Raw genomic sequence first — 14,882 nt, forward strand, 5'->3', positions numbered from 1 at the left:
TCAATTGTTAAAAGGAGACCGATTCTGGTAGTGTTAATATTTGAAAATCTATAAAATATTTCGTTTGTGTGGAAAATAAATTGATACTGTTAAAGCTAAAATGTCATACAAAGCAGCTTTTAAGCATCATTGCTTTTGTCAATGGTAAGAAAATGAATTTCACCCCTTTAAAAAGCTTAAGTAAGTAGGTCTTTCAACATATTTATGAGTCATTTTTACTCATGATATTGATAAACATCTGTGACACAAGTAGATAATTAAATCTATCGAGCATCTACAATGTAATTTTCAATGAGAGCTAACTATACTTGACATATTATTAACTATGCTACAAAAACTACTTTTAAAAAAATAGTTTCATGTTTTAACTTATTTATTTTCCGTTTAACACATAAACTATTGTACAAAGATATCCACTATCACAGAATAGAATAAATAAAAACACAAGTAAATTGAGAAACGTTGATTTTGTGATGGACATGAAAAAGGATCTATTAAATGCCAATACAACATTTGGTATCTGCCTATGATCAGACAAACCAGTGCATCTTAGGTCCCCATTTTGAGTACATGTACCGCTTCTTGTAATATCTAGGCTTCATCATTCTTACATATGGTGAACGCCTTCTGTAAAGATAACCTCTTCTATACCCACCGTATCTTCTCCCCCATCTTCCACCATAGTATCCCCTTCCATGATGCATATATCCTCCTCTTCTGTAGGCCATGTTTTTAATGATGTACATTTTTGGATAATATCTTTGTCTGCCCATCATATATCCTTTCCTATATTTGTACATGTAAGGCTTCATCCAATGATATTTCATTCCTCCTCTTGGCTTCCTGTATTTGGAACCAGAGCCACGCCTTGCTGGTCCCTTGTTATCTTTTCCATTCATACCGTTTGATGATCCGTTGCCCATTTCACCGTCAATAAAGGACTGCTCACCTCCGCTTCCGTTGTCGTACATATTTCCACCTTGACTACCATTCATATCACCGCCATTGCTTCCACCATTATCAAAACCACCATTGCTTCCACCATTATCAAATCCACCATTGCTTCCGCCATTATCAAATCCACCATTGCTTCCGCCATTATCAAATCCACCATTGTTTCCGCCATTATCAAATCCACCATTGCTTCCGCCATTATCAAAACCTCCGTTGCTTCCACCATTATCAAATCCACCATTGCTTCCGCCATTATCAAATCCACCATTGCTTCCGCCATTATCAAATCCACCATTGCTTCCGCCGCCATTATCAAATCCACCATTGCTTCCGCCATTATCAAATCCACCATTGCTTCCACCATTATCAAATCCACCATTGCTTCCGCCATTATCAAAACCTCCGTTGCTTCCACCATTATCAAATCCACCATTGCTTCCGCCATAATCAAATCCACCATTGCTTCCACCATTATCAAATCCACCATTGCTTCCGCCATTATCAAAACCACCATTGCTTCCGCCAGTACCTAAGGATCCTGCAGCTCCACCTCCTGTTCCACCATTGTCGTAGTCGCCGTAATCCCCACCAAAGTCCACACCATTATCGCCAGTCCCGGTGTTTGTGTTTCCGTTTCCATTTGCACCTGTGTCTGTTCCGCCGTAGTCAGAAAAATCATTCCCATTTCCACCGGTTCCACCATTTCCACCAGTACCACCCCCGTAATCTTGGAAAGTGGTCGTGTCAAAGTTTTGGCCGGTCCCATTTTGTACAGCTAGGAGTGCCAACATTAATGCCACTAAACCACGCATTCTGAATAACCTGTTATTAGAATGTTTATAAAGATAAAGATTTTTTCAATTAAGAAGGTAATTGAATACATAATGTAAGGGAGAATCACGCTTGCTTTTGCTAGCTATCAGTTTTATTTACAGATGAAATATTTTTAAAAATGATTTTCAAAGTGTTCACAAATGACTGCTTAAGTATTTATTAAAGTTGGTTTATTTTGATATTTTATAACGAAAGCAAAGTCAAATTTTCATCTATTTTTTTTTTCTTGGAATATTTTTTACGTTGTCAAAAAGGAAAAATGCAATCATCTACTAAAATCAGCGTGAGTTATTCAAATTTTGTAAGATTAACAACTGATTATTGAAAACAAAAGATGCATGTACATGAATGAGAAAATAAAAAAATCTGAGAATAACTAATAACAGTTAAAAAGTTTACTTATCAAAAACGTTTACGATTAACATTTACGGGCAGTTTTCTTTTTTCTTCTCTTACATTTAAAACACTGAAAATCAATTACATAAGAAATGGCTGCGTATCAAAATATGTTTTTATGTTATTAATGTAATATTTTAATTAAATTAAACATTTTGGAAACTCAGATCTAAAGCTTGAACATGGTCTTTTATCAATTACGCCACTTACGCCAATTTTCAAATGATTTTGAATGCAAGACAACTTTTACTTTTTTATGAATCGTGTCATCATATCCTTCAATTACTATCTAATAAGTCGAATAACAAGACAAATATTAAAAGAAAAAATGAAACATTATTCTTTTATATATTTCTTAACATTCAATTTACCTTGTATAGTCCAGAGAACGAAGGGTCACTGAAATTTTCAATCGAAGGCTCGGCTTTTTATACCAATTTTTGGGGAAAATCAATTATTACCTAATAATGTTAACCTATTCTTTATTTATCAACTAAATAGCCCAGGTAAATCATTGGGAAAAGGTCGCATTATAATAAATCAATTGAAAATATAGGATTTGGTTGATGTTTCTCACCTTAAATATGTTTTATTTCATATTGACATAATCCTTAGCATATACGCTTAAAAAATTGCTTCCATTGTCTAATATCAAGTTTTTTCCCTTTCTGGTCAATTTCATTGGTTTTTTTCTTTTTATGTAATGAACCAAATCAAAGCAGACATTTATAATAACTAAACAGAAATACGCTTGCGTGCTCTCTAAATGTATGCACTATTTGTTGATAGCTGCTTCAAATGCAAATACAATACTGTGTCCAGTTGTTTTAAGTCTCTTCTTTTAACTTCATTAAAAACTGCATTAAAAAGTGCATAAGACTTCTATTGCTATCAATATTAATTGAGTTTGTTAAGCTTTTCGACATAATGTTATCGCTAATGAATTAATTGCGGTGTGGTATTTGACATGAAATGATATTCAAACATACCACACATGTCATCTTACGCATTTAATTTCTTTTTTACAGCATCATAATTTACTCGACTCAAGGTCAGAGAAAATACTCCAAATTTGTTTCTTGTACAATGTAGCTAAATACTTATTTTTTATTTTAAAAAAACGAAGGTTTGCATTTGGAACAAATTTGAAAGATTTTAAATAAAACAAAAGATAACCTTCTCTTCATGAAACGCATGTCAAATGCGGTTTTAGAATATGATTCACCTATTCAAATGATGTTTAACCTTGTCTGAATTTTAACATGTTTTTAATAATTTACGCCATTCTACCAATTTAGGAGACTATTTGGCCTTTTATTTTATAGGAGTTTTTAAAAGGTCACTTGCTTTGAACTAAAAAATGATACAGAATATGACCTGACCGCTCTGTAAAGGTTATGCATGCATTTCAAAAAAAGGAATTTAATAATCCTAGTTCAGAGTTAGAGTCCATTATTTTAATAAAAACAATATTGTAGGTTTTGATTCATTTACAAAAATGTTAGATTACCTCAATTGAGATTATAATTTCAAAGTACATTCAAAAGTTGAAATTACAATCGATTAAGGCATTTTTCAATTTCAGACAAACTCTTTTTTGATTTAACTAATTGTCCCCCTTCCTTTCACTTTGAACGCGTGCGCTCTTTTTTCATTTGATTCAAATGAAATGAGTATTGTTCAAACAGTTATTATCGTCCAGTTATCAAAACATTTTATAGTATAATTACACGTTTCAATACCACCTTCCCAAATTAAACAACAACATTAAGATAATCGCTTTTCAATTCATTTATAGTTGATTTTAAAATAACGTTATTGCTAAGAGGTCCCGTGTATCAAAATTAAGTCGACGCCATCAATCAATTCGATTAATCAATATGCAACAAAAAGATAATTCTTTAAAAAAAAACTAGAGGACTGTCAATGTTAATGTTATTCGCAGAACATGGTATTCACGTAATGTGTTAAGAACAAATGACAACGTAAACAATTATATTCTGAAACATGAAATTCAAAACCAGGGTCATGAAAACTATAAGAATTTTTTCATTTATTTTTTTAATCATTCACAACAAACAAATACATATAAATAATTCCTTGCTTTTTGTGTGCAGTCTCATTTTATTTTTCATTTAAAACTCTACTTAAATTCAACAACGATGTTGTGTTTAAACGTTTATTTCGATAGTAGGGATGGAAAAACCGCCTTTTTTCTGCAATGTTTGAACCAAGCTACCATCAGTTTTAAATACGTAAAAGTATAAGAATGAAGAAATAATAACCCGGAAAATAATTAAATATTGACTTTTTATGAACTTTTGTAGAAAATGACCAAAAAACCCGTGTTTATTGTAATTCAATAATGTAAATGTTGATGAATGTTAATGTGGTATTTCTTTGATGATTCCATCTGACCAGATAAACGAATAAGTTAACATTATTTAACCTTAAGTGTATGTTTGTAAATAATTTACAGTACTATAAAAGCAACACTATCATAAACGTTCGTTAGTTTTCTCTTCTCCACTGAACAAAGACAGGTAAAAACTTTAAGTAATATGTATGCTTTAACTAACGAATAACATGTATATTGAATTCCCAACGTATTGTATTAGTTATTGTAAGGAAATATAATCTATGGTTTTCAGTGTTCGATAATTTCGAGAAAATCAAATTCATAAGTTAGCTAAGGTACATTAACGCAATAAAAAGTTAATAACCAATAAAATAAAGTCTAATGATCTTGATTCATTATTTTTACATGCCAAAAGCAATTTCAAGACAAAATGAAAATCAAAATCACCAAAATATAATTTTACACAATTTCGCATGAAAACAAAGTCAAACATCAAAGATGTTTTATATCTAACAATAATATCATTGGTCCGTGTAGATGTCTAGATAAGCATTCCGTTGAAGTTAAAATATTTCATGTATAAATAGAATTAATCTAATATCTATTTTTTGCGTTCAAATTTCACCATATATATTGACAGGTATCTGGCCATGTACCGCCATATTGCCGTTGTGCTACTCACTGTGGCCATTGCTACACAAGCTTCCTCTCAGATGTATGAAGGGAATGGCGACAATGGTTATGTAGATAACGGTATGGGCTATGAGAAAAAAGATGGAAACGGCATCGATAATGGTATGGGCTACGAGGGAACTGGTGGAAACGGCGAAACCGGTTATAATGGAAACGATGGAACCGGTTATGAGGGTGGGAATGGCTACGAAGGTGGAAATGGCGGTAATGGCTATGATGGTGGAAATGGTGGAAACGGTTATGAAGGTGGAAACGGTGGAAATGGTTATGAAGGTGGAAATGGCTATGAGGGTGGAAATGGTTATGAAGGTGGAAATGGCTATGAGGGTGGAAATGTTGGAAATGGCTATGAAGGTGGAAATGGTTATGAGGGTGGAAACGGATACGAAGGTGGTAATGGTGGAAACGGCAACAAAGGTGGAAATGGCGAAAATGGTGGAAATGGTTACGGAGAAAATGGAGGGAATGGATACGGAGAAAATGGAGGAAACAAAGAATATAGACTCGACTCTTATACCGATACCGACGGATACAATGGAGGAAAAGGTGGTGATTACAGTGTTGGTAAATCCTATTCCAAAGGCTACAAATCCGGTGGTTATGCTGTCAAGTACAAATTTGGTGGAAAGGTTCGCAAGGGTAAAGGAGGACGATTTTATAGAAAAGGAGGAAAAGGTATGGGATATCGAGGCAGAAAATATGGAAAAGGAAAGGGTAAAGGTGGAAAGGGACATTATGGAAAATATGGAAAGGGACATTATGGAAAATATGGAAAGGGGAACCGTGGAAAATACGGAAAAGGCGGTAAGCGAGGACACGGAGGATATGGGGGGAAAGGCAAATATTCCAAGCCAGTTTACAGAAAATATGGCGGTAAAAAGTGGTAAACTTTCCTCTTGTACATCAGTAAATCCACAAAATTGCTGTAAATATAATGTAGAACTTGTAGTTTTATTTATTGTTAAATCAAAGTTGTTATTTCAAAGAATATGTAAATAAAACCAGAAATTCATTTCTTTTCATACGGTAACAATTGTTGCCTGGAAAAAATTGGAATTATTTGCATAAATAAAATTAGCAATTGTTCAGTTTCCTGAGTTTTCACTTATCTCTTTTAATTTAGTTAAGGGTCATTTCATAAACTTTAATTATGCCTTTAAATCCTATTTACAATGCATGTTTCGATCCAGCACAGGCATATTGTATAAAGCATGTAATTTTTTTCTAGTGTGTTTTTGGTACAAATTTAATGCATTTGGCATTAGGATGCCTACCATTATCCACTTTATACAAGGGCATAACACTTTTTTATACAAATTATGAGAATGTTTAATTAATCAATAAGTGCTGCGGCTTCAATAAAACCAGTAGAATAAATTAATAAAGACGTAAAATATAAAGTAAAGGTCACATCAACTGGAGCTTATTTCTTTGATATTTATTCTAATAAAAGATAAAGTCTATACAAAGAAACATCACGTTTCAAAACCTACTAGAAAAATAGAATTTAGTTATCATTTAATTTTTTCATTTAAATATGGGTATGTCCTTGTGATATTGAAATGTGTTTATGACCTCTATTCGGGAGAATAAACAACACATATTAGGTGACTGTCCAATCAGGTGACAACAGTTCTGCGTTCTTGGTGAAGAAAATAGTGTAAAGTTAAATATTAAATAGTTTAAATTTAAATACGCAGCACAGTTAAGGCTGTCAATAAACTCCTTTCAGACAAAAAGTACGGGAAGTATGCATTATGACATCACAGTATATTACAAACCTCGAAAGTACACATTAATCTATTTATTAGCAAAATTAACTTATGCTAATCTTTTAATTGAAAACAACGAATATTATCACTTACAATTTTGATGTCCGTTATATCGTACACACCGAAAAATAGGCGAGATGTCGTTCTCGCTGTACTACAAAAAATGACGTCATATGCTTCAAAATGACGCATTAAGTTAAGTCATTCAAGGCTATTATGCAGTTTTATAGCGAAGAAAAATAAATGTCATAGATTAACGGAAAATTATAAATGGATATTTTGTGTAACATTGTTTTTAGTAAAATGCTACCTATATAGTCTTATTTTCATTTTGTTAAAAGTATGCATCGTATAAAGAAGCAACCTAGGTTTTGTATAAAATATCGTATATCTGAAAGCTGAGTACATAAATAAATCACTTAATTGCAAGGGCATACACTTACCTGATCCTGACAAGCTTTTACATGTGAATTTGAAATATGCTACGTAACTAAAAAACTTCTACGATCGTTGTAAAATCTTACAAATTAATTATTTTTTGATTAAAATAACCCTGTGACCTTCAAAATTATTCAACATATGCATTATAAACAAGCATTCTGAGAGTATTGCATAAGCAATACACGTCCCCTACCGGTTTGTGAAAATTGTGAAAACAATGCACTGTTATGCAGAATATCGAACCCGAACATTAAAAAATTGGAATATAAAAAAATAATTTTTTCGAAAATATGTCAACCAGACGCTACAAAAGTGTAAACTTGATCTGTAGTTTGACATTTTGAAGCTGTTCAGCAAATTTCATATTATTCCTCAAATGCATAAAGAAAACAAGTGTGGAAAACTGAAGTGGGACAGACAGACGGACGGACGGACATACGGACGGACGGACAGACGGACTGACGGACGCAGAGGAAAGCTATACTCCCCTCCGGTGAAAACCGGTAGGGGACTAATTACGGTTTCTACTAACAAATATTCTTATCTTATAAAGTTCTCACCGTTTTTCAAAATCTACGATATAACATCAAGTTATTTTAGTTTATTTTGTAAATATATTGCATTTGAATAACTGTTATTGATTTTGAAAAGGACATGCCATTTGAACTAAAGTAAACGTGTTTTCATCACAAAAATTTGCCTATATTTTTATTTTATCATACTTCTCAGGTAATGTATCTTAACGTTAAAAGTAAATTATATCAAACCACTATAAAACCGCATGATTCCTTTACATAGATGCTGCTATTATGTTAGACGTACAGAATTCATTCATATAAAAAACCAGTATCAAATAATCGGCAGTTTTAAAGCTTCGTTTTAAGTTAAAGACTATTTATAGACTAATGGTTTGGAGACTCTCCCTGCTACATGTAAACACTAAATAAAGAAATTTTAATGCATGTAAAACCAGCTTGGTGAAGGTGAAAGATCAACACAATTTTAGAATATTTTACGTAAAATTGGTATAGAATATAAGAACTAATGTGAATCGTGCTTGGGAAACCTACGGATTTACCCCAATTTTTTGTAAATCGCTTTTGTTAGTAAAAATGTGCATTATTTTGATGATTTTGTGGAATGTTTCAACAATATCTTCCATTAACGAAATATCTATTTCTTTCCCAAGCAAGAACTTTAAAGTTTATGACTTAACAAAGGATTTTTCTAAAAAAATATGTATGATTTAATGTCATAAATCACCTGCACCGATGCGATTTAATAGATCATTTGCAATATTAGGATTCGCCCGTCACGTGATTACAAAGAACATATGACGTCACAACAATGCATCAAATATAATAGATTTTAAGAAATACTCCCGGTCAAGTATTTTTGCGATTATTATAATAATATCGTTTTCCAGCCGTATTTTAGCATCGGGACGCCTTAACATTGCTGCGTTTTACATTATCCTTGCTCAGCAGAACGTCTTTTGCATATTTTACCTGGATTCCTGTGCAAATGTATTTAGCTGTTATGAAAAAATTTCAGGCAGAACACATTTTGCTTAATGTGTTTTATTTAACATTAAAAAATAAGTAGTGCGTAACGATTAATGGTTTTACAATCACCTCTGTCAAGAATTGAGGTCAAATTGTGAATATTCACATTGTGTAAACGTTCTTTTGATTAAATATAAAACATGTTAAATTTCATTAAACTTACAACATATATATTTTTAATAAATTTAATCACTGTTTTAATCTTAAGTTGTTAATTTTACAAGATGTAAAAATCGTAAATGTTGTTTCTCGCTTTGTTTTCGATAAAACAATTTGAATTAAATCGCTTGAACAATTTATCTTAAGGAAATCAACAATAGTAAAAGCTTTTGCAAGAATGGTTTCATACGTCGTTTAGTGTAAGTTGTTTTTTTTTTACTCTAGCTCTTCCAGTTATAAACTACCTGATGTTTCGTCTGTTTATAGTTAAATGTAATACCAGAATTTCAGTCTAGTGTTTGTAAGCAATTCTTGTGGATTTGATAAGATAGCTCATTTTGTTTAATTTAAACTTTTACTTATCAATTTCGGAGAGCTTCACATGCAATTATAGGTGAATCAATAAACCGGTTTGATTGTATCCTACAATAATTAAAAATCATTTTCCTTTAATTTCAATCCTGTGATTTAGATCGATGAATATGAATCTTGAATTCATCTTTGATTTGATTATTGTATGCATTAAATATTTCTGTTTTTAGGTTTCCTCGGATTTTTTCATTTAAGTTCATCCTGGCTTTGAGTGGACGGACGTTTTGAATAATTTACGTGGCTAGCTTTTTGTTGCCTTTTTTTGAATTGTGCATATTGGGTCAGTCAAGTAATGCTTTTGTATGATAAACACCACCTCTTTAGAAATCGTTCTTCCTTAAATAATTGGTTATTCGTTATCCGAAATGAAGAGATGAATTCAGTTCATGAACCAAATCAAAAAATATACAAAAGAGACTCTAACTTAATTGCCTGAACTATAATTTGAATGCAATTTTTTTTCTGTATTTTCTTCGGCATACCTTTTCTCATAATTCACAGATATCTCTGTTTTAGGTCTATATAAAAATGAAAAGACTTGAGTTGATTGTCATATTTTTTGTGTGTCTAACCTGACAGGTGATATATTTAACTTTAACAATTAATATCCAAAAGGAAAATGATAATTCCCATGGAAAAAATAAGTTTCCTGCAAGAAATATTGAAAATCATACAGTAAATAGATAATTCAATAAAAACTATAAATTACATTTTGCTATAACAATATTAATCATCCTTTTACAACATATAATTTACCTGGCTAAAGCGATTGTATACATTGAAAATTTGTGTTTCAAAGATCCCTTTGGTTTTTTTTTTATTGAAATCATCCTTTAAGATAACTTAAAGATGACAAGCGTTTTCAATAATGTGCCTGTTTAGCTCTGTTGTGTCTTTTATTAGATTGTAAATATTACGTACATTCTAAATTGAAAATCTTATTGAATTTTCTCAAAATCCTACAGGAATTATAAGTCCTGTAGGAGAAAATATTTCCTACAGGATTTTTATTCAGACAGGTAGTTGTCTCTAAAATCCAATGGGTGTTTTGTTTAATTCCTATTGGAAATTTTTTCATTCCAATTGGAAATTCCAAATATTCTATAGGAAAATTGTTTTTAATATGGGAAAATATTTTTTCTGTTATGAATTATTTTTAAAGGTGAATATCTCACCTGACAGGTAAAATTCATTAATAACAAAGTTGATTATGAACTCTTTAAGCAATGGTCTATCATATAGTTTACAATGTATTTAAATTTTTCAATACATGTAACCTACACAGGTGCTAAAATGACACCTAAGTACAGGCATAATTTTATCCGGCACAATGTTATAAAACTTTAGAATATTTTAAAGAATATGATAAAACGTAACGTCTTACCATGATTTCATATCATCTTTTTGCTACTTAATTTTGCAAAACTGGTCTGTTGTAACCAACAGCAATATGATTATCAAAAAAATGACAATTTTTCGTATATTCAAAACTCAAAAAATTGATAAATTTATATTTTACAATATTTTTAAACATCAATGTTTTGAAAACAAAAAAATCATCATAAATTGTAAGGGTTTTCTTTACATTTAATAGTAATTGACATCTACGTTAGCCAAAATTTGCTACAATGTAACATGTTCAACTTCTTAACAAAATACAAGTCATCATTTGGTTTCTTGCAGTTACCCTATCCACCGTATACTCCATTTCCACTACCGAATTTTCCGTTGTTATTGTTATAGTAATATTTGCCTCCCTTTCTTCCCTTTCTTCCACTTCTTCCACTACCTTTTCCAAATCGACTACCACCTTTGCCACCTCGACCTTTATTTTTGTTGGATTTTATGGGATATCCTCCATCATTCTCTCCACCAAAGGATGGGTATTTCTGTCCGTAGAAAGACGTTTTCACGCCATATCCCTCGCTGTATCCTTTTCCATTATCACCATTATTTTCTCCTTCTCCGTTATAAGCATCTACTTCATATTTCTCGCCATTTTCACCATTACCACCATTACCACCATTTTCGCCATATCCATTTCCGTAACCGTATTCATCATTGCCACCGGTTTCGCCATTTCCACCATTTTCACCATTATTTTCATGCCCGTTGTAACCTTTTCCTCCATTTCCACCATTGTCCCCGTAACCGTTTTCACCATATCCATCCTTTCTGCCATTGTTGCCATACCCGTTATTCTCATATCCACCATTATTTCCGTTGCCGTTATCCCCGTATCCTCCGTTTCCAACATTTTCCCCGTAACCTTTCCCTCCATATCCACCATTTCCACCATTATATCCATTGCCGTTATCTCCGTATTCTCTGTTTCCACCGTTTTCTCTGTATCCGTTTCCATCACTGCCGCCATAATCGTTTTCTTCATTACCATATCCGCTCTTCCTTCCACCATAGCCTGACCTGTATACCACAGAGGCAGACGTTTGTGCTACAAGCACGACGCACAATAAACCTAAGCATAGGTGGGGATTCATGGTTGAGTCTGTAAAATGAAAGTATGACAGAGAATATGATTTTTTTGCACTTCTATGTATGCGTTTATATCATTATTTGCCCCCCTTTCAGTTTTGTCTTAAGAAATCTTTGTTATTTTTTTTTTATTTCAATGAACCATGAAACAGAAGCTGTCATTAAAGAATACCTTTTCGAGCCTCGTTAAGCTAACTTTGCCACAGTAATGTTTAAATATTCTTGTGAAGCACGTAATAACAAATGAAGCCAACAGCGTTATGGGTTTTTTTTATTTGAAATTCAGCTTTGGCAAAATATCATTCAATAACGAGAACTCCGTTTTTAATTGATTATGTGTAAGGTAGTTTTATTACTTTAAAATGTTGTAAAATGTCTACTACCTGACTGTATGTAAAATTTAAGAGGTTAAAAATGTTGAAATTTATACTTTTTAAAATGAAATCTTGTTTGTTGTAAATTGAAACGTACCAGTATAAGAGCACAATGAATACCATGTTGCAAAATTTATATTTTTTGATTTAAAATATTGCTATTAAACATGTGAGAGCCAAAAAAACTCATAACAAGCGCGTTGATGTCATTTTTTTAACTTCTTACTTAACAATACGCCAGAAAATTGTTTTGTGTGCTTTTTGTAGGTAATTATAAAAATATTTTAAGCATATGATAGAAAAAAAATCGTTGAAATTTGTATTTGGTTCAATTAACTCTCATCTTTATTTCTGTCTCTAAACAAATACATTTAAGCATTTTAATCTTACCTTATGAACCACTATTTATATTTGTGTTTCATTGCAAGTACATATAAGCATTATAATCTTACCTTATAGATCAGCCACTGAACAACTGAGGCAACTGTTGTGCATTCCTCTTTATATATACTTTTAGATACGTTAGTTTACCTTCATTATGCAAAGATGACTTACAAAATAATGCACACAACTGCAATTCCCTCAAAATCAGCTTATTAGTTTTAATGTCATATTAACATGATTCAATTGGATATATATTAATTTTGGTTATCTTTTATAATGCCACTTGATTTTTTAATGAAAAAAGTAAATTTAGGGGGTTCGGGATTGATTTGACCAAGAGAAATTTCCATAATGCGTGTTCTTTTACCAACAGAGTACTAGAAACTACAGTCAAACTTGTATTAATCAGTCACCTGCGGGAGGCACCAAAAGTAGGCTGAAGTGACCTTTGAATAGAGACTTGTGAATTTGCCAACATCAAATACCTTATAAAAACAGTTACTACAATAAAACAATTTTGTATCAAAATGATAGATAAAGTAATTGATTATATGGTTTTTATAGTATCTATTATATTTACAAATAAGTTTAAGTACATAACAATGCATTGTGCATGCATTTTTTATATTCTTTTAATTATTGAAAAAAGTCATTACGTGGTAAAACCTTGTCGCTGACTTTTTCACAATTTAACTCCAACTATTTTCATGGGTACCGTATATATAAAATACAAACACTTTTAATACAAATCAACAATTAAGTTTTGAACTGACCGTATCTGAACTAAAAATCTTATTAAATAAAACTTTTTCTGTTGCCTCGCCGTGGAAATTTTTACACCTATTTTATTCATGTTTATAAAACAAACATTGTTAATACATGTTTTAGCAATTCACTTGATCTCCATTCGTATCTGATCTGCCAATTATGTATTATAGTACATCGATTTATTCGTTTTTTTTCGCCTCAAACGTATCATAATTGTTTACATTTATTACAGACATTCGGAAGCCATGTTTAAAATTCCCGGGTGTAAATCATGTGACCGGCAAAATAGCCGCCTAATGCATGTCGACTGTACAGATTCGGATCAAAATAGGATGACTGATGAACGCGTAAGACAGGTGACCGCTCTTTAGAGGGCAATTATTTTGGATTTTTCATCGGAAGGAAATAAAATGACCACATACGAAAGTTGACCGCTTAGTAGGTGTGGCCGCTTCGGAAGTTTTTACTGCATTATTGTGGAATCAATTGAATTCTGAGTGCCATTTTGTGGTTTGCTGGTTGTTTGCTTATTCGGGATGATATAGTTTTGTGGATGCGTCGGTTTTAAGTTTTAGTTTGAGAGATAATTCTTCTTAAATGCTTTTTTCGTCGAGAAGGTAAATTCGTTTTGAAGGGACACCCACGAATTCCACAATAATTTAGATTTCACAGAACATGTATATATTAGAAACGGTTCGATAGAAGGTACGTTTGATATATATATATATATATATATATATATATATATATATATATATATATATATATATATATATATATATATATATATATATATATATATATAGTTATATGTATATATTACAGTAACAACAACCTTTTCTAATGAAAGCAAGGATGAAACAAAAGCCACAAATAAGATAACAGGTACATATTAACGTAAACAACAAATATACGTATTTGCGCAAAGTATTGTTTGGCTTTATAGAAACAGAACTATTTTGACCAACGAAAGTAAATATTCATGTTTTTGTGACAAATCTTTTTATTTTTTTACTGTACAGAAACTGCCACCTATGAACATGAAAACGAAGATAAAGCTCAAAGCTCAAAGCAAACACCAAAAAAATGGGAAAATATCTTATACGATCTTAGTTATTTCCGTTGGATCTTTTTTATGTGTCATGTTGATATTAGTAATTATTTGAGAAATGTATCTTTGCTGCCCTCAACCTGTTGGAAGACGGACAACTCGTGATGACGTTTATGTAGATATTGCTGAAATGCAAAATCAAAGAACATTAACAGAATGAAATAATCTGTCATAAACTTCCAGATATAATTATATGCCAATAATTTG

At 31.7% G+C, this 14,882-nt stretch overlaps 3 protein-coding genes across 3 annotated transcripts; 1 reads left to right on the top strand and 2 right to left on the bottom strand.

The window, feature by feature from the left end:
* Window positions 1-530: 530 nt before the first annotated feature.
* On the bottom strand, window positions 531-1,766 carry LOC128174423 (uncharacterized). The gene has a single exon (XM_052839984.1). The coding sequence runs from the start codon at window positions 1,764-1,766 to the stop codon at window positions 531-533; it is 1,236 nt and encodes a 411-aa protein (XP_052695944.1).
* A 3,427-nt stretch (window positions 1,767-5,193) lies between these two features.
* LOC128174424 (uncharacterized) lies at window positions 5,194-6,123 on the top strand. Its single transcript, XM_052839985.1, has one exon. It carries the CDS (start codon window positions 5,194-5,196, stop codon window positions 6,121-6,123), a length of 930 nt encoding a protein of 309 aa, XP_052695945.1.
* Window positions 6,124-11,233: 5,110 nt separating this feature from the next.
* LOC128174426 (N66 matrix protein-like) lies at window positions 11,234-12,043 on the bottom strand. The gene has a single exon (XM_052839986.1). The coding sequence runs from the start codon at window positions 12,041-12,043 to the stop codon at window positions 11,234-11,236; it is 810 nt and encodes a 269-aa protein (XP_052695946.1).
* Between the last annotated feature and the right edge of the window lie 2,839 nt (window positions 12,044-14,882).

The sequence above is a fragment of the Crassostrea angulata genome, chromosome 2 (genome assembly GCF_025612915.1).
Source record: "Crassostrea angulata isolate pt1a10 chromosome 2, ASM2561291v2, whole genome shotgun sequence".
Taxonomy (NCBI): Eukaryota; Metazoa; Mollusca; class Bivalvia; order Ostreida; family Ostreidae; genus Magallana; species Magallana angulata.

Bases quoted from the DNA above. Each gene is read 5' to 3' on its own strand.
- LOC128174423 (XM_052839984.1), bottom strand. From the start codon at position 1,766: ATGCGTGGTTTAGTGGCATTAATGTTGGCACTCCTAGCTGTACAAAAT.
- LOC128174424 (XM_052839985.1), top strand. From the start codon at position 5,194: ATGTACCGCCATATTGCCGTTGTGCTACTCACTGTGGCCATTGCTACA.
- LOC128174426 (XM_052839986.1), bottom strand. From the start codon at position 12,043: ATGAATCCCCACCTATGCTTAGGTTTATTGTGCGTCGTGCTTGTAGCA.